At 51.1% G+C, this 26,766-nt stretch overlaps 1 protein-coding gene across 1 annotated transcript in view; it reads left to right on the top strand.

Annotated features, from left to right (window-relative positions):
- Positions 1-26,766, top strand: part of LOC147102282 (transient receptor potential cation channel subfamily V member 3-like) — a 96,406-nt gene that overhangs the window by 19,781 nt on the left and 49,859 nt on the right. Inside the window, exons 3-5 of the mRNA XM_085964673.1 lie at positions 815-951; positions 1,539-1,691; positions 21,364-21,504. Coding sequence (XP_085820799.1) covers positions 815-951; positions 1,539-1,691; positions 21,364-21,504 — 431 coding nt within the window. The remainder of the gene's footprint in view (positions 1-814; positions 952-1,538; positions 1,692-21,363; positions 21,505-26,766) is intronic.

Below are 26,766 nucleotides of genomic sequence, written 5' to 3' on the forward strand. Positions count from 1 at the left end.
GCGTGGAGCAATGTGATCAGATTCTTTTACTCAAGTGTCACCATATTCTTGTGAGCTGACCTTTAGCTCAGTGTGAGCACTCCTGCCTCTGGGTCAGAAGGTGTTGGGGTTCAATCCCTGCTCCAGACAGTCCCAGTGAGGTGAGTGGAGACTGGACCTCCAGCTAGGAATTCTGGGTTGGTGTCCAGTGGGTGTGGTTGCCCCCATCCCAACGTATGGGTTGTATGAGCCCATAAACTAACCCATCCCATATTGACTGGTATAAAAATGGTTATGACCATTGAAGTAGTGTTCATGTCTCGGCCTGTCAGATAGTTAATCAGCCTGCAAATCCTCCCACTGCTTTGCACTTTTCTCCAAGGGTGGAGTACGAAGATACAGCAACGCCCCCATCTGCCCCCCCAGGTGGACATAAAAGATCCCACGGCCACTATTTCAAAGAAAAGCAGGGCAGTTCTCCCTGATGTGCTGGCACCAATATTTATCCCTCAACCACCATCACTAAAAAAAAGTAATTGCTGTTTGTGGGAGCTTGCTGTGCGCAAATTGGCTGCCACGTTTCCTGCATTACAACAGTGACTACACTTCAAAAAATACTTCATTGGCTGTAAAGCGCTTTGGGATGTTCCGAGGTTGTGACTGGCGCTATAGAAATGCAAGACCTTTCATTACTGTCCAAACCAACTGGGCACGAGTGTTAGAATCAGCATGAGGTTTGGAGAGACATTGGCCGGGCTGGGGAGATGGGGATATTTGCCCTCTCTTCTTGATTTGCAAACAAGGTAACGGTCAATTTCTTTCTGTTTTTTCCCAGACTCTGTCTGAGATTGCGTTATGATCTGAGAGATCAGTTTTTCTGCTCCATTGCTGACGGGAATATGGAGGAGTTTGATAAAATGCTGCACGTCGTTCAGGTGACCAGAATGAAGCTGACTGAACCGTGGTTCACAGGTAGCAACTCACACCTCCTCATCATTGCACAGAAACAGGCCATTCAGCCCAAAGGGTCCGTGCCGGTGTTTACGCTCCACTCGAGCCTCCTCCCACCCTCTTCATCGCACCCGCTCACCATACCCTTCTATTCCTCCCTCGTGTACTTATCCAGCTTCCCTTAAATACATCGATGCTAATCACCTCAACCACTCCAGCCAACAGTGGGGGAAAAAAATCGAGGGAGGGGATGAGGAGGGGGAGGGGGAGGGAGGGAGAGAATAGAGGATGGGGTGGGAGGGAGGGGGAGAATGGAGGATGGGGTGGGAGGGAGGGGGAGGGTGAGGGAGTGGAGGGTGAGGGAGGGAGGGAGAGAATGGAGAATGGGGTGGGAGGGAGGGGAAGAATGGAGGATGGGGTGGGAGGGAGGGGGAGAATGGAGGATGGGGTGGGAGGGAGGGGAGGGTGAGGGAGGGGGAGGGAGTGGAGGGTGAGGGAGGGAGGGAGAGAGGGGAGTGAGGGCAGGGGAGAGAGGGCACGGAGGTAAGGGGAGTGAGGGAAGGAGAGGAATAAATGAATCATTCCAAAAACGGTTTGGTCTTTTACAGATTCAAGAACAGGAAAAACCTGCCTGATGAAAGCCTTACTGAATCTAAATGACAATACGAAGGAAATAGTTGAGAAACTGATCATGATCGCAGAGAGAAACGACTGTTTAAAGCAGCTGATTAACGCTAAATTTATCGATAAAGTTTATAAAGGTGAGTAAAGCTGAATCCACAGGCCTTGGTGCTACACGCAGGTACAGCAAGCAACTGGGGAAGCAAATGATATGTTGGCCTTTATTGCAAGAGGGTGGCAGTATAAGAGTAAGGAAGTCTGTTTGGTGAGGCCACACCTGGAGTATTGTGTACAGTTTTGGTCTCCTTACCTAAGGAAGGATATACTTGCCATAGAGGGAGTGCAACAAAGGTTCACCAGACTGGTTCCTGGGATGGGGGGATTGTCCTATGAGGAGAGATTGAATAGACTAGGCCTTCTCTGGAGTTTAGAAGAATGAGAGGTGATCTCATTGAAACATACAAAATTCTTACAGGGCTTGACAGGGTAGATGCAGGGAGGATGTTTCCCCTGACTGGGGAGTCTAGAACCAGGGGTCACAGTCTCAGGATAAGGAGTCGGCCATTTAGGACTGAGATGAGGAGAAATTTCTTCACTCAGAGGGAGGTGAATCTTTGGAATTCTCTGCCCCAGAGGGCTGTGGAGGCTCAGTCGTTGAGTATATTCAAGACAGAGATCGATAGATTTTTGGACTCTAAGGGAATCGAGGGATACAGGGATCGGGCGGGAAAGTGGAGTTGAGGTCAAAGATCAGCCATGATTTTATTGAATGGCGGAGCAGGCTCGAGGAGCTGAATGACCGACTCCTGCTCCTGATTCTTATGGTCTTATTTCTGTTTTTCTTTCTTTTTCTTCTTTTTCTTTCTTTCTTCACCAGGATTGGAGCGATGAGGTTGCGAATTGCTGATGAGGTTTTTCTGACTACAGCCCTCTTAAAGCCAAAGTCCCCCGAGCAGCCTGATTAACGGAGGCTGCTCAGAGGAGCCTCGTGAGTGGACTGGTGTTTATTGACCCCCCGCACAACCCGCGTAACGGGAGCGGTAGCGTAGAGGTTGTGTCACTGGGCTAATAATCCAGAGACCTGGACTAATGATCCAGGAGATATGAGTTCAAATCCCACCACAGCAGCTGGGGAATTTAAACTCAGTTAATTAAATAAATCTGGAATAAAAAGCTAGTGTTAGTAATGGTTACCGTGAAATTATCAGATTGTTGTAAAAACCCATCTGGTTCACTAATGTCCTTCAAGGAAAGAAATCTACCATCCTCACCCAGTCTGGCCTATATGTGACTCCAGACCCACAGCAATGTGGTTCACTCTGAAATGGTGTCGCTCATCACTCAGTTGTACCAAACCACTACAAGAAAATATCACCACACAGACTGCAGCGGTTCAAGAAGGCAGCTCACCATCACCACCTTCTCGAGGGCAATTAGGGATGGGCAATAAATGCCGATCTTGGCAGCGACACCCACACCCCAGGAACAAATAAAATAAGTTAAAGCAGTGGGTCAGGCAGCATGTGTGGGGAGAGTGAACCTTTCTCCTGACCTGCTGATTGTTTTTCCAGCATTTTCTGCTATTTTTGTTTAGATTTCCAAATCCACAGCATTTTGCTTTTTCTTGTTCTGATGGAACAGTTTTGAGTTTTACGCAAGTCCACGGGAAGCGCTAAGGTTTTTAAAGAAAAAACGAAAATGCTGGAACTTTGAAACGGTCGGTTACTCGTTGCATCTTGTGAAACAGATAAAATGGGAAGGAAATCCATTTTCACAACCCATCTTCACAAAGGCACCATCTGGCCTTCCTGTAACAAACTACAGGAAAAATAAAGAACTTGCATTTCTACAGTACATTTCACAACCTTGGGGCGTCCCAAAACATTTTACAACCAAATTACTTTTTGAAGTGTAGTCACCGTTGTAATGTAGGAAATACGACAGCCAGTTTGAATACAGCAAGCTCCCACAAACAGCAACCTGAGAGAACAGATGGGGCCTCAGTTTAACATCTCATCCGAAAGACGGCACCTCCAACAATGCGGCGCTCCCTCAGTACTTCCCCTCCGAGAGTGCGGCGCTTCCTCAGTACTGCCCCTCGACAGTGCGGCGCTCCCTCAGTACTGCCCCTCCGACAGTGCAACGCTCCCTCAGTACTGCCCCTCCGACAGTGCAGCGCTCCCTCGGTACTGCCCTTCCGACAGTGCAGCGCTCCTTCAGTACTGCTCCTCCGACAGTGCGGCGCTCCCTCAGTACTGCCCCACCGACAGTGCAGTGCTCCCTCAGTACTGCCCCTCCGACATTGCGGCGTTCCCTCAGTACTGCCCCTCCGACAGTGCAGTGCTCCCTCAGTACTGCCCCTCCGACATTGCGGCGTTCCCTCAGTACTGCCCCTCCGACAGTGCGGCATTCCCGCAGTACTGCCCCTCCAACGGTGCAGCACTCACTCAGTACTGCCCCTCCGACAGTGCGGTGCTCCCTCAGTACTGGCCCTCCGACAGTGCGGCACTCCCTCAGTACTGCCCCTCCGACAGTGCGGCGCTCCCTCAGTACTGCCTTTCCGACAGTGCAGCGCTCCCTCAGTACAGCCCCTCTGACAGGGCGGCGCTCCCTCAGTACTGCCCCTCCGACAGGGCGGCGCTCCCTCAGTACTGCCCCTCCGACAGTGCGGCGCTCCCTCAGTACTGCTCCTCCGACAGTGCGGCGCTCCCTCAGTACTGCCCCTCCGACAGTGCGGCGCTCCCTCAGTACTGCACTCGAGTGTCAGCCTAGATATTTGCGCTCAAGTCTCTGGAGTGGGGCTCGAACCCATGACCTTCCAACTGGTGGTGAAAGACAAGCTGACACAAACTAAAACCATTTAAACCTGTCCCGCGAAACGTCCATTTACTGATCTGACTGTTTTCTGATGTGGTTGTCAGGCTGAGTCTATCAGCCAGTGAAACTCCTGGAGTCCGAACACCTGATTGCCGGATTGTAGGGCCGTCTCTCCCGATCGGGTGTCCCAGCGTGGATCGCTGCTCACCGGGATTGCTGGCTGGGATTCAGCGCTCGATCGCTCCATCTATTTAAATCACCGGGATTGGGGATCAGGAGCCGTGGGCTGGGATTACCCCAGTCAGCGCTCCACGCTGGGAGCTCACGGTTACCGAATCAACCCCCTAATGTCCAGACAGACCGACTGAGGCAGGATAAAGAGGTGAAATCCTCCTGATGCGAATCGGTGTAAATAATTAGGCAGGATGTGTATTGATTTCCTTGTGGGTTCAATGATGAGACATTTATGAAAGAGAATGGCCTAGAAATTCGGTAGGCTTAGCGCCGCTTTTGAGGCGCTAGAGGGCCTAGCGCCGGAGTTATGGCCAGTTTGGAAATTGAGTGGGTCCCTAAATCGGCGTTAGGCCGTTAGCGCTGCGCCGGCACCGATGACGTCATCGGTGTGCGCAGCGTCCCGGTTGCCATGGTAACCCGCCCGAACTCCGAAATTGACTTGCGGCCGCCTCGCCCGTGGCAGCCGCAAGCAACGTTCTGGCAGAGGTGCCTTACTGGACTTGGCGCTGGCGCATTAAAGGCCCCGCGGCGGCCGGCCGCTTTCCCGCCGGCCGCCTGGCCGCAGCTCCCTCCCCGGACTTCTCCCCCCCCCCCCCCCCCCCCCGGGACAGATGCAAGCCCAGCACTTGTCCGAGGTGCCGGGCTCATTTTTACAATGATTTTCGCGGGCCGCGGCCGGGTGCAGGCAGCTCCTCCTTAAGGGAAGGAGGAGGCCTGCACTTCCCGAACCTGCCGCACCGCAGCGGGCGCCGCAGCGCCGCAATTCAGCGCGTAGCGCCAGTTTTCAGGCGCAAACAGCTTTCAGCAGCGCCGGCAGCCGTTTGGGCGCAGAACTAGTGAATTTTTGGCCCGCCCAGCGCGACTTAGCTCCGGCACTAACTTCCGGCGCTAAAGCCGTCGCTGCGCCAAAACCCAATTTCTAGGCCAATGAGTTTTCACCTAAAGTCTGTTCAACTCTTTTATACAGCTTTTACAGGAGACACGATGCTGTGATGCATCTAGAACGAAACCGAAACTAAACTGACTGCCTTGCTTCTCTCGGTCACATGCCCTCTGCTGGTCAGGCACAAGCAATCAATACATGCAATCATGCTATTAAGGCATCCTAATCGAACAGGCAAATACCATCTCTATTTGCTGATATCATTACATCTCCTTTTCTTAAAACAAAAGTATTTTACTTTTAACTAACAACATGTTTTCTTTGTATTAATCTGCATTTTAACTGTAACACTTAATGAACTTACATTATCATTATCATGATCAAGGTTTTTTAACCTTGCTTTGTGTGTTCACATGAAATATGTCAATACACTAGAACTTGAAGAAAGAATAAGATAACATTACTTCCTTCTGTAACAATAGTCCTTAAATTTGCTCAATGAGTCCCTCAGGAGGCTTCACGTGTCTTGAGGATTTTCTGATTGGTTGTCCTTGAATCTGAGTTGTTGCCTCAGATGATGTGTTCTCAGCTGTGTGATCAGGTTGTTCAACAGTATCAGTCTCTTGACCTGCTGTGGCTGGTCCCATGAGAAGATCTCGATGATTTCTTCTCAGAACAGCACCCTCATCTGTCTGAATGGTGTATGATCTTGGTTGAACTTCACTCAGGACAGTTCCCTTCTGAGTCCATGTGTTTGTTTTGTCTTTGAACCTTACTTGGTCACCAGTGTGGCGTTCAGGTAGGTTTTGTGTTCCTCTGTCATAGTAGTACTTTTGCTTTTCTTTCTGTTGTTCTTTGAACTTCCTCACTTTCTCCCCCTCTTTTGTTTTCAGGAGGTTCTCCGGGATGGGTAGGTTTGACCTTAGCCGACGTCCCATCAGGAGTTGGGCTGGTGACATACCACACTCGAGCGGCGTTGTGCAGTATACAAGCATGCTCTGGTAGAAGTCAGTTCCACTGTCTTTTGCCTTGTACATCAGTCTTTTCACTGTCTGGACCGATTTTTCCACTAGTCCATTGGACTGTGGAAAGTGAGGACTTGACGTTGTGTGGACAAAGTCCCACTCTTTGGCAAAGTGTCGGAAACTTGCATTGTAAAACTGAGGTCCGTTGTCTGTGAAGACCTCGCTTGCCACGCCATGTCTGGAGAATATGGCTTTCATACATGTTATCACAGCATCTGCAGTGGTGGTGTGCAGTCTACAAACCTCTGGATACAGGGAGTAATAGTCTGTGACAACAAGATAGTCCTTCCCTTGACATACGAATAGGTCAGCGCCTACCTTCTGGTAAGGTCTGTCTGGTGCTGGGTGTGGCTTTAGTGGTTCTACCGGATTGCTTGCTCGATATTTCAGGCATATTGTGCAGTTTGACACCTCATTTGTCACATCTTGGTTGATTCGTGGCCAGTACATCACCTCTCGTGCTCTTTTCTTACACTTTTCGATTCCCAGATGTCCTCCATGGATCTTTTTTAGCATCTCTCTTCTCAAACTCTTTGGGATAACTATTTTACTTCCTTTGTAGATGATGTCTTCGACCACTGATAGTTCCACCCTGCAGTTCCAGTACTCTGCTATATCAGGTGAGCAGTCTTGCTTCATGTTGGGCCATCCATCCAAGATGCTTTTTCTCAGTCGTCTCATTGTTTCATCTTTGTTTGTCTCAGCCTTTATGAGCTCCATTTTTGCATCTGCTATGGGCAGTGCACTTGTGATCATGTCCACGTAGGTGTTCACTTTGTCATCCATTGTGGTGTTTGCGGGCTCACTTGGGTCTACAGCTCTGGACAATGTGTCTGCTGTATACATCAGCTTACCCGGTGTGTACGCAACATTCAGTGTATAGCGTTGCAGCCTGATCATCATTCTTTGTATTCTAAGCGGACAGCTATTTAGTGGCTTTTGGAACAATGCAATCAAGGGCTTATGGTCAGTCTCTACACTGATTGCTTGTCCTGCCACAAACTGGTGAAATCTTTCACAGGCGTATGTGATGCTGAGCAGCTCCTTTTCTATTTGAGCATACCGCGTCTCCGCGTCTGTCATTGAGTGCGATGCATATGCAATAGGTTGCCAGTAGTCATATTGTTGCAGAAGAATGGCACTGAGCCCACTCTGTGATGCATCTGATGATATCTTGGTGGGTCTCGCTGGGTCATAAAACCTCAGAACTGGTTCCTCTGTGAGCAGTTTCTTTAGATCGCTCCATGACTTCTCATGCTCATGATTCCATTCCCATTCTATGTTCTTTTCAGTTAGTCTTCTCAGTGGCGCCATCTTTTCTGAGAGGTTGGATATGAATTTCCCCATGTAGTTGATCATTCCATTAAACCTCTGCATGTCCTTTTTGCATTGTGGCTTTGGCATATTCTCAATGGCGGACACCTTTCTGGGATCTGGTCTGATGCCCTCACTGCTAAGGATATCTCCCACGAATGTCAGTTCTGTCACCCCGAGCTGGCATTTCTCTCTATTCAGCTTCAGGTTTGTTTTCCTTGTTGCTTCCAGCACTTTTTTCAGTCTCTCATCATGCTCAGTTCTCGTGGTTCCCCATACTATGATGTCATCCATTGATGTATCAACTCCCTCCAGGTGCTCATAGATCATATGGATAGTCTTGTGATACACTTCAGGAGCTGAGGCAATGCCAAATGGTAACCTTAGGAATCTGTATCTGCCAAATGGACTGTTGAACGTGCACAGTCTTGAACTTGCTTCGTCCAGCTTCATCTGCCAAAATCCTGATGATGCATCTAACTTGCTGAAATATTTTGCATTTGCAAACTGTGCCATGATTTCCTCACGTGTAGGAAGCTTGAAGTGCTCTCTCTTTATTGCTCTGTTTAGATCTCTTGGATCCAGGCAAATTCTGAGCTTTCCATTCTTTTTGTCCACTACGACGAGGGAACTCACCCACTCAGTTGGCTCATCTATCTTCTGAATCACGTTCAGGCTTTCCATCCTGTCCAACTCTGCCTTCAGTTGCTTTTGAAGAGCAAACGGAACTTTTCTGCATGGATGTATGACCGGTGTCATACTTTTATCTACTCTGATCGTGTGTTCTCCTGGAATGCAGCCTAGACCCTTAAATAGGTCGTTGTACTCTTTCATGAGTTCATCATAGACTGTCTCTCCTTCGCTTTCCACAACGAGGACTCTCTTTACCAGGTTCAGTCTCTCACAGGCTTTTAAACCTAGTATGGCTTGCACATCCTTTGGCACCACGATTAATGCTAGCGTGTGCTCTCTGTCCTTGTGGCTTTGACAATGCATCTTCCTTTCACTGGTATATCAGTACCTGAGTATCCTGTCACTTTCACTTTTATTCCATGTATCTTTGGTCTGGGTCTAATTTTCTTAAAATCAGTCTCTGATATCACATTAACTTGTGCTCCAGTATCCAATTTAAATGGAATATGTATGTCATTCACTTTTAGTGTCAACATTCAGTCTCTTTCTTCTTTTTTGTTTTCAGACACAACATTTACATTGAACTCCTCTATCTCGCTTTCATCTACTGCATGGACCTTGCTTTGTTGCATTTGGTTCTTACAGCAATGGGCATAATGGTTGTTCTTGTTGCAACTATTGCATGTTTTACCATATGCTGGACACTTTCTTGGTGGATGCTGTGTACCGCATCGACTACATGTCTTTCGATTGTCCCGTTCATTTTTGTTCGCTGGCCACGCCTCTTTTTTCACATTGGCGCTCTTTTTGTTAAACGGTTTGTATCCGTTCTTTCTCACTGCATCCACGTTGCAGCTATTGTCACTGAACAGCTCCTTTGCCTGCGACTTCACAGTTTCTGTGGCCCTACACAGTGCTATGGCTTTTCCCAGGTCTAGATCTTGCTCTCTTAGCAGTCTTTCCCTTAGACCATTATCTGGAATACCACACACCAGTCTGCCTTTTATCAGCGAGTCTGTCAGTCCCCCAAATTCACACGATTTGCTTCTGTTTCTCAATTCAGTCACATACTGATCAATAGTCTCACCCATTTTCTGTACACATGTGAAAAATCTGTGCCTCTCAAACGTCACGTTACGTTTAGGTATGCAGTAGGCCTCAAACTGTTCCATTATTTTATCTAGCTTCATTTTGTCTCCATTAGCAGCGAATATGAAATTATTATACACCTCCAGCGCTTCATCACCCACGACATGTAAGAACAGTGACGATTTCTGTTAATTACTTTTCTCGTCAGCTCCGATTGCCGCTAAATACAACCCCACACATTGTTTGAATCTCCTCCAATTTTCAGCCACATTACCTGTTAACTGAAGCGTGCCGGTGGGAGTAAACCTTCCATTTTTCACTTCATTAGCTATTCTCTAATGGTAAGCAACGATGTTCTCTTTTGGCTTGCTAATCTGTGGAGAGCTGATTTAACTTCAGAATTTTTCTCTTCATCTCTTTCAGCCACTTCTGACACCATGTATTGATTTCTTTGTGGGTTCAATGATGAGACATTTATGAAAGAGAATGAATTTGAATCTAAAGTCTGTTCAACTCTTTTATACAGCTTTTACAGGAGACACGATGCTGTGATGCATCTAGAACGAAACCGAAACTAAACTGACTGCCTTGCTTCTCTTGGTCACATGCCCTCTGCTGGTCAGGCACAAGCAATCAATACATGCAATCATGCTATTAAGGCATCCTAATCGAACAGGCAAATACCATCTCTATTTGCTGATATCATTACAGGATGTGACCAGATTCTGTATTACAACATTGGTGCATTGCATTACAGGGTTACACGGCAACCCATTAGCTTATACATAAGTGCAAAAGTTCACTGGTTTTGAAGGCAAGAATGAGACATCAGCTTAAGTCTGGGATTTCAGAAACTCTGATTAAAGAACTGGTTGGGTCCAGAGTGGAGTCTGCAAGATGGAGTTTGTAAGCGAGCGGTGAGTTGCTGAGTGTGAGGGTGCTTTTAAAGATAAGAAATCTGCTCCTTTTCCGAGGGATTATCAGGAACCCAAACCAGCAGCAGAAATTTGAGGCAGCAGCCGCGATGATGAAGGGGTTAACCCAGCCGACGCTGGCAGCGCCGTGTGAGGTTTATATAATTGCTCTACCAGTCATGCAACTTTTATCTGTCCTTTCGCCAACCGTCTTTCCCACAGAAAACGTGTAGGAACTCCAGCGATGTGTGTTTGTGCAGGTTTAGTCCTGAATAGTTGCTGCTGGAATCTCGAATGGAGCAGCATATCCAACAACAACAACTTGCAGTTATCACAGAAATCACAGAAACCCCACAGTGCAGATAGAGGCCATTTCGGCCCATCGAGCCTGCACCGACACATATCCCACCCGATCCCCGTAACCCCATGTTTTTAATCCCCCTAACATTAAGGGTCAATTTATCATAGCCAATCATCCTAACCCGCACATCTTTGGACTGTGGGAGGAAACCGGAGCACCCGGAGGAAACCAACGCAAACACGGGGAGAATGTGCAAACTCCACACAGCGCCTTTAACATAGTAGAACGTCCCAAGGCGCTTCACAGGAGCAATTATAACAAAAATTGACACTGAGCCACATAAGGAGATATTAGGGCAGGTGACCAAAAGCTTGGTCAAAGAGAGAGGTTTTAAGGAGCCTTTTAGAAACATATAGGAACATAGAAGATAGGAGCAGGAGGAGGCCATTCGGCCCTGCGAGCCTGCTCCGCCATTCAATGAGATCATGGCTGATCATCCAAACTCAGTACCCCGTTCCTGCCTTCTCCCCATATCCCTTGATCCCTTTAGCCTTAAGAAATATATCTAACTCCTTCTTGAATATATTTAATGAATTGGCCTCAACTGCCTTCTGTGGTAGAGAATTCCACAGGTTCACCACTCTCTGGATGAAGAAATTCCTCCTCATCTCTGTCCTAAATGGCTTACCCCTTATCCTTAGACTGTGACCCCTGGTTCTGGACTCCCCGGCCACCAGGAACATCCTTCCTGCATTTCGTCTGTCTAGTCCTGTTAGAATTTTATAAGTTTCAATGAGATCCCCTCTCATTCTTCTAAACTCCAGCGAGTATAAGCCCAATCGACCGAATCTCTCCTCATACGTCATTCCTGCCATCCCAGGTATCAGTCTGGTGAATCTTCACTGCACTCTCTCCATGGCAAGAACATCCTTCCTCAGATAAGGCGACCAAAACTGCACACAATACTCAAGGTGTGGTCTCACCAAGGCCCTGTACAACTGCAACAAGACATCCTTGTTCCTGTACCCGAACCCTCTCGCTACGAAGGCCAACATACCATTTGCCTTCTTAATCACCTGCTGCACCTGCATGCTTACCTTCAGCGACTGGTGCACAAGGACACCCAGGTCTCGTTGCACTTCCCCTTCTCCCAATCTATTGCCGTTCAGATAATAATCTGCCTTCCTGTTTTTGACACCAAAGTGGATAACCTCGCACTTATCCACATTATACTGCATCTGCCATGCATCTGCCCAATCGCCCAACCTGTCGAAATCGTACTTGAGTTTCTCTGCATCCTCCTCACAGCACACACGCCCACCCAGCATTGTGTCGTCTGCAAACTTGGAGATATTACATCTAGTTCCCTCGTCTAGATCATTAATATATATTGTGAATAGCTGGGGTCCTAGGACCGATCCCTGCGGTACCCCACTAGTCACTGCCTGCCACTCGGAAAAAGACCCGTTTATTCCAACTCTTTGTTTCCTGTCTGCCAACCAGTTCTCTATCCAAGTGATGCGCCATCAATTACTCAAAAGACTGAGGTTAAGCGAGTAACAACCAGGCTTTTATTAACTAAAGAATGAAGGTCTAGTCTCGAGTGGTCGACCCGTCCAGAATACTAAGGGACTGGGAGGTAGCCACTTATATACCTGGAATAGTGGGAGGAGTCAGCCGGGGCATGTCCAGACCTGTACCTAGTGGAATACACATACACATACAGACAGGTATAACAGTGGTTTACCACATTCACCCCTTGTTTAAAAATGAGTCCAGCGGGGTGAAGTGTATTTAAAAGTTCGTGTATTGGAGTCTCTCTGGAGGTCTTGTCTGCCGCTGTGATCGACGTGGCGACGGCAGGGGTGGTGGAGCTTCCAGCGTCGCGTCCCGTGTAGGCTGGGGCACTGGAGTGTAGTCCTCGTGGGTGACGGTCCAAGGCGAGCCGGCTGCTGGGGTTGGATATCGGGTTGTGGGGGGGGATGGTAATGGGTAGTGGGTTACAGCGGTCCCCGAGGGTGTCGTGGGGGGGGGGTGGTAATGGGTAGTGGGTTACAGCGGTCCCCGAGGGTGTGAGGTCTCGTATGGAGACTGTGTCCTCCCGCCCGTACGGGTACGCAATGTAAGCGTACTGGGGGTTGGCGTGGAGGAGGTCGACCCTCTCGACCAGGGGGTCCGTTTTATTGGTCCTCACGTGTCTTCTCAGTAGTACCGGCCCTGGGGACGTCAGCCATGGCGGTAACGCTGTCCCCGATGTGGACTTCCTTGGGAAGACAAACATTTTCTCGTGAGGGGTGGCATTGGTGGCAGTGCAGAGCAGTGACCGAATCGAGTGGAGCGCATCGGGGAGCACCTCCTGCCAGCGGGAGGTCGGAAGGCCCCTAGACTTTAAGGCTAGTAGGGCGGCCTTCCAAACTGTTGCATTCTCTCTTTCCACCTGTCCGTTCCCCCGGGGGTTGTAACTGGTGGTCCTGCTTGTGGCTATACCCCTAGCGAGCAGGTACTGGCGGAGTTCGTCGCTCATAAACGATGAGCCCCGGTCGCTATGGATATAGCTGGGGAAACCGAACAGGGTGAAGAGGCTGTTCAGACATTTAATGACCGTGGCACTGGTCATGTCCGGGCAGGGGATAGCGAACGGGAAACGGGAGTACTCGTCAATGATGTTGAGGAAGTACACATTGCGGTTGGAGGAGGGGAGAGGCCCTTTAAAATCGACGCTCAGGCGTTCGAAAGGGCGAGTGGCTTTTATCAGGTGGGCTCTGTCTGGTCTATAAAAGTGCGGTTTGCACTCAGCGCAGACTTGGCAGTTCTTGGTCATGGTCCTGACCTCCTCAATGGAGTAAGGCAGGTTGCGGGCCTTGATGAAGTGGAAGAACCTGGTGACCCCCGGGTGGCAGAGGTCATTGTGGAGGGCCCTCAGCCTATCGATCTGCGCGCTGGCGCAGGTGCCACGCGATAGGGCATCTGGGGGTTCATTGAGCTTCCCAGGCCGGTACAAGATCTCGTAATTGTAGGTGGAAAGTTCGATTCTCCACCTCAAGATCTTGTCATTTTTGATTTTGCCCCTCTGCTTGTTGTTGAACATAAAAGCAACTGAACGCTGGTCAGTGAGCAGGGTAAATCGTTTTCTGGCCAGGTAGTGCCTCCAATGACGCACAGCCTCCACAATAGCCTGGGCCTCCTTCTCGACCGCGGAGTGTCTGGTCTCCGGGCCCTGGAGGGTTCGTGAGAAGAATGCCACAGGTCTCCCCACCTGATTAAGGGTGGTGGCCAGAGCGAAGTCGGGCGCATCGCTTTCCACCTGGAAGGGGATGGATTCGTCCACTGCGTGCATGGTGGCTTTGGCAATGTCCTCCTTGATACGGTGGAAGGCCGAGCGGGCCTCTGCCATCAGGGGAAAAGAGGTGGATTTGATCAGCGGACGGGCTTTGTCTGCATAGTAGGGGACCCACTGGGCGTAGTAGGAAAAAAACCCTAGGCACCTCTTCAGAGCTTTTAGGCAGTGGGGCAGTGGGAGTTCCATAAGGGGACGCATCCGGTCCGGGTCGGGACCGATGGCCCCGTGTTCCACAACACAGCCAAGGATGGCGAGGCGGTCTGTGCGGAATATGCACTTCTCCTTGTTGTATGTCAGGTTCAGGAGTTGGGCGGTGCGGAGGAATTTCTCGAGGTTTGCGTCATGGTCCTGCAAGTCATGGCCGCAGATGGTCACATTGTCTAGGTAAGGGAAAGTGGCCTGCAGCGCGTTTTGATCGACCATCCGGTCCATCTCCCTTTGGAAGACGGAGACCCCGTTGGTAACGCCAAAGGGAACCCTAAGGAAGTGATAGAGGCGGCCGTTTGCCTCAAAAGCAGTATACTGGCGGTCTTCGGGGCGGATGGGGAGCTGGTGGTACGCTGATTTCAGATCAATGGTCGAAAAGACGCGGTACTGCGTGATCTGGTTGACCATGTCAGCTATGCGGGGGAGTGGGTAGGCATCCAGCAGGGTGTAGCGGTTTATTGTTTGGCTGTAGTCGATGACTGAAATAAAGAATAGATTTGCCTTCCAAAGTTAGGCTTTATTAACTTTAAAATCAGCAGCATATCTTTCTACATCCAGTCCCAACTAAAGCTAGAAAAGGACTGAATTTAAGGTAGCCACAACACATCATGTGATCATCAACTACCAATGAGATTACAACACATATCCCAAGGCAGTTAACAAACAACGAATCACAATACTTTTACTAATCAAGGAATAATCACCACAATGACCAGGCATTGTTTCTCGCCGGTCTTAACGACCACAACCTGGGCTCGCCAGGGGCTGGAGCTGCCCTCAATAATCCCCTCCTTCAGGAGCCGCTCCACTTCGGTTTTGATGAAAACCCTGTCCCCGGCACTGTATCGCCTGCTCTTTGTGGCGATGGGCTTACAGTCGGGGGTGAGGTTAGCAAACAGTGGGGGGGGTGGGACTCTGAGTGTGGAGAGGTTGCATCTGGTGCGCGGCGGGCAATTTGGAGGCTGCTGGCTGCGGACTGTGAGTGGGGGGAGGGGGCCACCGTACGCCATCGTAACGCTTTTGAGGTGGCACTGGAAATCCAACCCCAGTAGAACGGCAGCGCAAAGTTGGGGCAGGACCAGGAGTTTAAAATTATTGAACACAGTCCCGTCTACTACTAGTGTCACCACGCAGTAGCCGCCGATGTCCGCTGACTGGGACTCGGCGGCCATAGAAATCCGCTGGTGCGCAGGCAGGACTGGGAGAGAGCAACGCCGCACCGTGTCGGGGTGGATGAAGCTCTCTGTGCTCCCGGAGTCAAAAAGGCAGTTTATTGCATGGCCGTTTACCTTAACGTCCATTTTGGACCGAGCTAGTTGGTGCGGTCTCGTTTGGTCCAGCGTAACAGAGGCCAGCGTAGGGGTCGGTGTGTCGCTGCGGGTATCAGATGGGGGGGGTTGGCGGCCTGCTGCGTCCCGGCTGGTGTCCAAGATGGCGGCGTCCATGATTCCCATGTGGCTGGAGTCGTCCAAGATGGCTGCTGCTGCGGTGGTTCGCACATGGCTGGGGAGGCCCAAGATGGCGGCCCGCACGGCCCACACGCGGCGCTGTTGGGGGCCCAAGATGGCGGCTCGCACGGCCCACACGCGGCGCTGCTGGCGTTCGGGGTGGCTTTGGCCTTGCAGACGCTAGCGTAGTGTCCCTTTTTCCCGCAGCCCGAGCAGGTCGCATTCTTCGCCGGGCAGCGCGCTCTTGGGTGTTTGGCCTGGCCACAGAAGTAGCATTTCTGGCCTTGGGATACTGCTGTCTGGCTTTGGGACACTGCTGCGGTGGTTGGGCCGTTGTTGGGCTGTGGCTGGGGTGGCACGGTGCTATGGGGCTGTCCTACCGTGTCCCAGGTTGTCGTTCCCCGCGGCGTCCACGGTGCAGAGGCGTAGGCATCCATGCCCCGGTAGGCTGCGTCCAGCGTTAGTGCAATTTCGGAGGCTTTGTCGAGGGTGAGGTCACTCTGCTCCAGCAGTCGCTGTCGGGTGTAGTTGGACCTGTGGCCCGCTACGAAGGCATCCCGGATCAGTTCCTCCGTGTACTTAGTGGGCGTTACCGCCTTACACCCACAGGCCCGGCCAAGCACGGACAGTGCTTGGAGGTATTCCTCAGTCGATTCCCCAGGTTGTTGCTTGCGACTCCCCAGGAGGTGCCTGGCGTAAACTTCGTTCACAGGGCGCGTGTACTGGGTCTTGAGGAGCTGGAGGGCGGCTGTGTACGAGGTCACGTCCCGGATGACTGAGTACACTCGGTGGTTCACCTTGGAGATCAGGACAGACAGTTTGTTCGCATCCGTTACGACCGCAGTGGAGGCAGTCAGGAATGCCTCGAAGCACATGAGCCAGTGAGCAAACTTGGTGGAAGCGTCCGCTTCCCGACTGTCCAGGGCCAGGCATGCTGGTGTGAGGATCTTCTCCATTATAAAAAATTTAGTTAATAAAATTGATGCGCCATCAATTACTCAAAAGACTGAGGTTAAGCGAGTAACAACCAGGCTTTTATTAACTAAAGAATGAAGGTCTAGTCTCGAGTGGTCGACCCGTCCAGAATACTAAGGGACTGGGAGGTAGTCACTTATATACCTGGAATAGTGGGAGGAGTCAGCCGAGGCATGTCCAGACCTGTACCTAGTGGAATACACATACACATACAGACAGGTATAACAGTGGTTTACCACACCAAGTCAGTACCTTGCCCCCAATCCCATGTGCCTTAACTTTACACGTTAATCTCTTATGCGGGACCTTATCGAAAGCCTTCTGAAAGTCCAAAGATGTGCAGGTTAGGTTCATTTGGCTATGATAAATTGACCCTTAGTGTTAGGGGATTAAATATGTGGGGTTACGGGGATAGGGTGGGATATGTGTCGGTGCAGGCTCGATGGGCCGAAATGGCCTCTATTTGCATTGTAGATTCTGTGATTCTGTGATTAGTCAAGCATGATTTACCTTTTGTAAATCCATGTTGACTTTGTCCAATCCTGTCACTGTTTTCCAAGTGCTCTGCTATTCCATCTTTTATAATGATATATAACTCTAGCATTTTCCCCACTACCGATGTCGGGCTTACCGGTCTAAAATTCCCCGTTTTCTCTCTACCACCTTTTTTGAATAGTGGGGTAACATTAGCTACCCTCCAATCCATGGGAACTGTTCCAGAATCTATTGAATTTTGGAAGATGACCAGCAATGCATCTACTATTTCTAGGGCCACTTCCTTAAGTACTCTAGGATGTAGATTATCAGGCCCTGGGGATTTATCGGCCTTCAATCCCGTCAATTTCCCTAACACCATTTCCCTACAAATACTGATTTCATTCAGTTCCTCCCTCTCATTAGACCCTATGTTCCCCGACATCTCTTGGAGGTTATTTGTGTCCTCCTTTGTGAAGACAGAACCAAAGTATGTATTTAATTGATCAGCCATTTCTTTGTTCCCCATTATAAATTCCCCTGATTCTGACTGCAAGGGACCTACGCTTGACTTCACCAATCTTTTTCTCTTCACATATCTATAAAAGCTTTTACAGTCAGTTTTTATGCTCCTTGCAAGCTTACTCTCATACTCTATTTTCCCCCTCTTAATTAATCCCTTTGTCCTCCTTTGTTGAATCCTAAACTGCTCCCAATCCTCAGGTTTGCTGCTTTTTCTGGCCAATTTATATGTTAATTTATATTTTAAAGGAGGAAAGAGAGGCGGAGAGGTTGAGGGAGGGAATTCCTGAGCTCAGGGCCCAGGCAGCTGAAGGCACGGCCACCACTGGTGGACCAATGGAAACTGGGGATGCTCAAGAGGCCAGAACTGGAGGAGCGCAGAGAGCTCGGAGGGGTGACACCGAGCCACATGAAGGTTCACCAGTCTGATTCCTGGGATGGGGGGATTGTCCTATGAGGAGAGATTGAGTAGGCTAGGCCTATATTATATGGAGTTTAGAAGAATGAGAGGTGCTCGCATTGAAACATAAAAAATTCTTACAGAGTTTGACGGGGTAGATGCAGGGAGGATATTTCACCTGGCTGGGGAGTCAAGAACCAGGGATCACAGTCTCAGGATCAGAATAAGTCCATTTAGGACTGAGATCAGGAGAAATTTCTTCACTCAGAGGGTGGTGAATCTTTGGAATTTTGGACTTTTAGGGAATCATGGGATATGGAGATCGGGCAGGAAAGTGGAGTTGAGGTCGATGATCAGCCATGATCTTATTGAATGGCAGAGCAGGCTCGAGGGGCCGAATGGCCGACTCCAGCTCCTAATTCTTATGTTCTTAAAACATTCCACAGCCCTGAGTCTGGACTGAACGGTTCAGCTTCCTTCAGCAGACTTTCCGGGAATTTCCAAAAAGAAAAGCAGATGATAAAGTAGAAAATGCACATTTCTCCCCATTTCCTGCTCTGTGTTGTGATGTCGGGTTGATCAGTTATTGAACTTCTCACCAACCATCATCATCCGCATAGAACATCAACAAACTCAATCCCCGATCCCCCGCCCGATCCCCCAACACTCCCCCCGCCCGATCCCTCGCCCCTCCCCCACCCCGATCCCCCTGCCCCCCTCCCCCTCCCCTCCCCTCACCCTGATCCGCCCGGTCCCGCACCGCCCGATCTCTCGCCCCACCCCAGCCCCAATCCCTCACCCCTCCCCGCCCCGATCCCTCGCCCACCCCCGCCCCCCCACCCCGATCCCTCACCCCGCCCCGATCCCTCACCCAACCCCCGCCCGATCCCTCACCCCTCCCCCCGCCCCAATCCCTCACCCCACCCCCGCCCGATCCCACACCCCTCCCCCCGCCCCGATCCCTCGCCCGATCCCTCGCCCCACCCCGCCCCGTTCCCTCACCCCACCCCCGCCCGATCCCTCACCCCACCCGCGCCCAATCCCCCAACACTCCCCCCGCCCCGATCCCTCGCCCCACCCCCGCCCCGATCCCTTGCCCCACCCCTGCCCCGATCCCTCACCCCACCCCCGCCCGATCCCTCGCCCCACCCCACCCCGTTCCCTCACCCCACCCGCGCCCAATCCCCCAACACTCCCACCGCCCCGATCCCTCGCCCCACCCCCGCCCCGATCCCTTGCCCCACCCCTGCCCCGATCCCTCACCCCACCCCCGCCCGATCCCTCGCCCCACCCCGCCCCGTTCCCTCACCCCACCCCCGCCCGATCCCTCACCCCACCCGCGCCCAATCCCCCAACACTCCCCCCGCCCCGATCCCTTGCCCCACCCCTGCCCCGATCCCTCGCCCCACCCCCGCCCCGATCCCTCACCCCACCCGCGCCCAATCCCTCACCCCACCCCCGCCCGATCCCTCGCCCCACCCCGCCCCGTTCCCTCACCCCACCCCCGCCCGATCCCTCACCCCACCCGCGCCCAATCCCCCAACACTCCCCCCGCCCCGATCCCTCGCCCCACCCCCGCCCCGATCCCTTGCCCCACCCCTGCCCCGATCCCTCGCCCCACCCCCGCCCCGATCCCTCGCCCCACCCCCGCCCCGATCCCTCGCCCCACCCCCGCCCCGATCCCTCGCCCCACCCCTGCCCCGATCCCTCGCCCCACCCCTGCCCCGATCCCTCGCCCCACCCCCGCCCCGATCCCTCGCCCCACCCCCGCCCCGATCCCTCGCCCCACCCCCGCCCCGATCCCTCGCCCCACCCCTGCCCCGATCCCTCGCCCCACCCCTGCCCCAATCCCTCGCCCCTCCCCTGCCCCGATCCCTCGCCCCACCCCTGCCCCGATCCCTCGCCCCACCCCTGCCCCGCTCCCTCGCCCCGATCCCCCCGCCCGGTCCCACACCGCCCGATCCCCCATCCCTCCCCGCCCCAATCCCTCACCCCACCCTGCCCGATCCCTCGCCCCTCCCCCGCCCGATCCCTCGCCCCTCCCCCGCCCCGATCCCTCACCCCTCCCCCGACCCGATCCCTCACCCCACCCCCGCCCGATCCCTCGCCTGTCCCCCGCCCCGATTCCCCCGCCCGGTCCCGCACCGCCCGATCCCCCGCCCCTCCCTCGCCCAATCCCTCGCCCCTCCCCCGCCCCGATCCGCCGCCCCGATCGCCCCACCCGGTCCCGCACCGTCTGATCCCCCGCCCCTCCCCCGCCCCAATCCTTCACCCCACCCCCATCCGATCCCCCGCCCGATCCCTCGCCCCTCCCCCCGCCCGGTCCCGCACCGCCCAATCCCCCGCCCCGATCCCTCGCCCCACCCCCACCCGATCCCTCACCCCACCCCCGCCCGATCCCCCAATACTTCCCCCCGCCCGATCCCCCAACACTCCCCCCCGCCTGATCCCCCAACACTCCCCCCGCCCGATCCCTCGCCCCTCCCCCGCCCGATCCCCCACTCCGATCCCTCACCCCGCCCCCGCCACGATCCCGCACCCCCTCCCCAACTGTCTGACCCGCCCCAGCGTATTTCCCTCAGATGCTCCAGTCACCATCCCCGCTGGAGGCAACACAGACTCGAGTTTAGAAGAATTAGAGGGGATCTCATTGAAACGTATAAAATTCTGACAGGGCTAGACAGACTGGATGCAGTGAGGATGTTTCCTCTGGCTGGGGGGTCTTGAACGAGGGGTCACAGTCTCAGGATACGGGGTAGGACATTTAGGACTGAGATGAGGAGAAATTTCTTCACTCAGAGGGTGGTGAACCTGTGGAATTCTCTACCACAGAAGGCTGTGGCGGCCAAGTCACTGAATATATTTAAGAAGGAGATAGATAGATTTCTAGACACAAAAGGCATCAAGGGGTATGGGGAGAGAGCAGGAATATGGTACTGAGATAGAGGATCAGCCATGATCATATTGAATGGCGGAGCAGGCTCGAAGGGCCAAATGATCTACTCCTGCTCCTAGTGACATGAATCAACTGAGCGGCCTGCGGGTGGCGCTGTCCAGGGAGAGAATAAATACTCAGGCACGGGCCCAGCTTGCGCAGGATATTCTTAACAGGAACTAGTGAAGGATGCAACTAGGCCTCCATGTTGTAAAACAGTTGATTAAAGCTTTGTTTAACGCTTAGACCAAGTGCCTAGTAGTTTTCTTACGTTAATGTTTGCTTTTGTTTTTTTTCTGAGGTCAAACAGCCCTGCACATCGCCATCGAGAGGCGCTGTCCGGATATCGTGCTCCTGCTACTGGAGAAAGGAGCCGATGTCAATGCAAGGGCCAACGGAAACTTCTTCAGACCGAACAGAAAGCGTAACGGCATTTATTTTGGTCAGTTCACCCTCACTCGCTAAACTCCACTCAACTTTTAAAACAATTAATTCTCTCGGGATGTGGGTGTCGCTGGCAAGGCCCAGCATTTATTGCCCATCCCTAGTTGCCCCATGAGAAGGTGGTGGTGAGCCACCTTCTTGAACTGCTGCAGTCCGTGTGGTGAAGGTACTCCCACAGTGCTGTTAGGGAGGGAGTGCCAGGATTTTGACCCAGCGACGATGAAGGATTGGCGATATATTTCCAAGTCAGGATGGTGTGTGACTTGGAGAGGAACTTGTAGGTGGTGGTGTTCCCATGCGCCTGCTGCCCTTGTCCTTCTAGGTAGAAGAGGTCGCAGGTTTGGGAGGTGCTGCCGAAGAAGCCTTGGCGAGTTGGTGCAGCGCATCTTGTAGATGGTACACACACTGCAGCCACGGTGCACCGGTGGTGGAGGGAGTGAATGATTAAGGTGGCGGAAGATGGGGTGCCAATCGGCTATCTCTCTACAAAGCCTAACCAGGATTGGAATGTTGCCTACATATCCTGGGGTCCTTCAGAGCAGTGACGAGGAGGAAGGGGAGATTGAGGAGCCCCAAGGTTTGGAGATTCCTGGGAAAGAATGGGTTAGAGCAGAAGACAGTGCGATGAGTCTCGACTCCAACGCAGTGAGGATGTCGGGAGGTGGGAGAGTGGGTCGGGTGGGAGAATCCGGAGCTCAGGAGGGAAGTTCAAAGAACTATTATTGTATAGATGAAAGAAACTTGCTGATGAGTGAGTGGGGAAACTGTGGCCGCTGGAGGTCAATGCGGGGAAATGTGAGGTCATCCACCTTGGATCCGAGAAAGACAAATGGGAATATTTTCTTCCTGGTGAGAGACGAGGAGCTGTGGAGGAGCGAAGGGACGTTGGTGTCCATGAACACAAATCACTCAAAGCCAGTGCACAGGCACAAAAAGCAATCAAAAGGCTAATGCGGCCCTTGAGTATATCATTTAATTGTAGTATAATTGATGGTATTGATTTAATTTAAATTAATTAAAGGGTACATCATGGCAGCAAAGCTTGGCCCCGTGGCATGCTCCTCCTGCACTATGTGGGAAATCAGGGACACTTCCTGTGTCCCTGACGACCATGTGTGCGGGAAGTGTATCCAGCTGCAGCTACTGGCAGACTGCATTGCGGCGCTGGAGCTGCGAATGGATACATACTGAAGCATTCGCGATGCTGAGGACGTCGTGGATATCACATTTAATCAATTGGTCACACCGTAGGTAAAGGCTGCACAGGCAGGAAGGGAATGGGTGACCGCCAGGCAGAGTAGTAGGTGCAGGCAGATAGTGCAGGGTCCCCTGTGGCCATACCCCTCTCAAACAGATATACCACTTTAGATATTGTTGGGGAGGATGTCTTATCGGGGGAAGGCAGCAGCAACCAACTTCCTGGCACCAGGGGTGGTTCTGCTGCACGGGACAGGAGGAAAAAGAGCGGGAGAGCTATAGTGATAGGGGATTCTATTGTAAGGGGAATAGATAGGCGTTTCTGCGGCCGCAAACAAGACTCCAGGATGGTATGTTGCCTCCCTGGTGCAAGGGTCAAGGATGTCTCGGAGCGACTGCAGGGCATTCTGAAGGGGGAGGGTGAACAGCCAGTTGTCGTGGTGCATATAGGTACCAACGATATAGGTAAAAACGGGATGAGGTCCTAAAAGCTGAATATAGGGAGTTAGGAGGTAAATTAAAAAATAGGACCTCAAAGATAGTAATCTCAGGATTGCTACCAGTGCCACGTGCTAGTCAGAGTAGAAATAGAAGGATATTTCAGATGAATACGTGGCTAGAAGAATGGTGCAAGGGGGAGGGATTCAAATTCCTGGGACATTGGAACCGGTTCTGGGGAGGTGGGACCAGTACAAACTGGACGGTTTGTACCTGGGCAGGACCGGGACCGATGTCCTAGGGGGAGTGTTTGCTAGTGCTGTTGGGGAGGGTTTAAACTAAAATGGCAGGGGGTTGGGAACCTGTGCAGGGAGACAGAGGAAAGGGAAGCAAGGATAGAAGCAAAAGACAGGAAGGAGAAAAGCAAAAGTGGAAGTCAGAGAAATCAAGGGTGTAAATCAAACATGGCCACAGTAAACAATAATTCTAAAAGGTCTAAGAGTGTTAAAAAAACAAACCTGAAGGCTTTGTGTCTTAATGCGAGGTGCATTCGTAATAAGGTGGATGAATTCGCTGTGCAAATAGATGTAAATGGATATGATATAATTGGGATTACGGAGACATGGCTCCAGGGTGACCAAGGCTGGGAATTCAACATGCAGGGGTATTCAATATTCAGGAAGGACAGGCAAAAAGGAAAAGGCGGTGGGGTAGCATTGCTGGTTAAAGAAGAGATTAACACAATAGTAAGGAAGGATATTAGTTCTTATGATGTGAAATCTGTATGGGTAGAGCTGAGAAATACCAAGGGACAGAAAACGTTAGTGGGAGTTGTATACAGACCCCCAAACAGTAGTGCTGAAGTTGGGGAAGCATTAAATGGAAAATTAGAGATGCGTGCAATAAGGGCACAGCAGTTATCATGGGTGACTTTAATCTACATATAGATTGGTCTAACCAAATTAGTAACAATACCGTGGAAGAGGAATTCCCAGAGTGTATATGGGATGGTTTCCTGGACCAATAGGTTGAGGAACCAACTAGAGATCAGGTCATCTTAGACTGGGTATTATGTAATGAAAAAGGATTAAATAGCAATCTTGTGTGAGGCCCCTTGGGGAGGAGCGATCATAATATCGTAGAATTCTTCATTAAGATGGAGTGTGAATTGGTTGATTCAGAGACTTGGGTACTGAATTTAAATAAAGGAAACTACGATGGTATGAGGCGCGAGTTGGCTAGGATGGATTGGGGAATGTTACTTAAAGGGTTGACGGTGAATAGGCAATGGCAAACATTTAAAGATCACATGGATGAACTACAGAATTTGTTCATCCCTGTTTGGCATAAAGATAAAACAAAAAAGGTGACTCAACATTGGCTAACAAGGGAAATTAGGGATAGCATAAGATCCAAGGAGAGGACATATAAATTGACCAGAAAAAGCAGCAAACCTGAGGATTGGGAGCAGTTTAGGATTCAGCAAAGGAGGACAAAGGGATTAATTAAGAGGGGGAAAATAGAGTATGAGAGTAAGCTTGCAAGGAACATAAAAACTGACTGTAAAAGCTTTTATAGATATGTGAAGAGAAAAAGATCGGTAAAGTCAAGCGTAGGTCCCTTGCAGTCAGAATCAGGGGAATGTATAATGGGGAACAAAGACATGGCAGACCAATTAAATACATACTTTGGTTCTGTCTTCACAAAGGAGGACACAAATAAACTCCCAGAGATGTCGGGGAACATAGGGTCTAATGAGAGGGAGGAACTGAATGAAATCAGCATTTGTAGGGAAATGGTGTTAGGGAAATTGACGGGATTGAAGGCCGATAAATCCCCAGGGCCTGATAATCTCCACCCTAGGGTACTTAAGGAAGTGGCCCTAGAAATAGTAGATGCATTGCTGGTCATCTTCCAAAATTCAATAGACTCTGGAACAGTTCCCATGGATTGGAGGGTAGCTAATGTAACCCCACTATTTAAAAAAGGTGGTAGAGAAAAAACGGGGAATTATAGACTGGTAAGCCTGACATCGGTAGTGGGGAAAATGCTAGAGTCCATTATAAAAGATGTAATAGCAGAGCACTTGGAAAACAGTGACAGGATCGGACAAAGTCAACATGGATTTACAAAAGGTAAATCATGCTTGACTAATCTACTGGAATTTTTTGAGGATGTAACTGGTAGAATAGATAAGGGAGAAACAGTGGATGTGGTGTATTTGGACTTTCAGAAGGCTTTCGATAAGGTCCCACATAAGAGACTAGCGTGCAAAGTTTAAAGCACATGGGATTGGGGGTAAGGTCCTGACTTGGATAGAGAACTGGTTGGCAGACAGGAAACAAAGAGTTGGAATAAACGGGTCTTTTTCCGAGTGGAAGGCAGTGACTAGTGGGGTACCGCATGGATCGGTGCTAGGACCCCAGTTATTCACAATATATATTAATGATCTAGACGAGGGAACAAGATGTAATACCTCCAAGTTTGCAGATGACACAAAGCTGGGTGGGCGTGTGTGCTATGAGGAGGATGCAGAGAAACTCAAGTACGATTTGGACAGGTTGGGCGATTGGGCAGATGCAGTATAATGTGGATAAGTGCGAGGTTATCCACTTTGGTGTCAAAAACAGGAAGGCAGATTATTATCTGAACGGCAATAGATTGGGAAAAGGGGAAGTGCAATGAGACCTGGGTGTCCTTGTGCACCAGTCGCTGAAGGTAAGCATGCAGGTGCAGCAGGCGGTTAAGAAGGCAAATGGTATGCTGGCCTTCATAGCGAGAGGATTCGAGTACAGGAACAAGGATGTCTTGCTGCAGTTGTACAGGGCCTTGGTGAGACCACACCTTGAGTGATGTGTGCAGTTTTGGTCGCCTTATCTGAGGAAGGATGTTCTTGCCATGGAGGGAGTGCAGCGAAGATTCACCAGACTGATACCTGGGATGGCAGGAATGACGTATGAAGAGAGATTGGGTCGATTGGGTCGATTAGGCTTATATTCGCTAGAGTTTAGAAGAATGAGAGGGGATCTCATTGAAACATAAAATTCTAACAGGACTAGACAGACTAGGTGCAGGAAGGCTGTTCCCGATGGCGGGGGAGTCCAGAACCAGCGGTCACAGTCTAAAGATAAGGGGTAAGCCATTTAGGACAGAGATGAGGAGGAATTTCTTCACCCAGAGAGTGGTGAACCTATGGAATTCTCTACCACAGAAGACAGTTGAGGCCAATTCATTAAATATATTCAAGAAGGAGTTAGATATATTTCTTAAGGCTAAAGGGATCAAGGGATATGGGGAGAAAGCAGGGACAGGGTACTGAATTTGGATGATCAACCATGATCGCATTGAATGGCGGAGCAGGCTCGAGGGGCCGAATGGCCTACTCCTGCTCCTATCTTCTATGTTTCTATGGAATGTTGGCCTTTATCTCGAGGGGTCTGGAATACAAAGGGGTGGAAGTGAAGCTTCAGTTGTATAAAGCTCTGGTCAGACCCCACCTGCAGTAACTGGGTTCAGTTCTGGGCACCGACCCTCAGGAAGGATACATTGTCCTTGGAGGGAGAGCAGCACAGATTTATCAGAACGATACCCGGGGGCTAAATTCCGAGGACAGGTTGCACAGACT

Source organism: Somniosus microcephalus, chromosome 22, assembly GCF_052327205.1.
Source record: "Somniosus microcephalus isolate GS21.2 chromosome 22, FLI_Smic_1.0, whole genome shotgun sequence".
Taxonomy (NCBI): domain Eukaryota; kingdom Metazoa; phylum Chordata; class Chondrichthyes; order Squaliformes; family Somniosidae; genus Somniosus; species Somniosus microcephalus.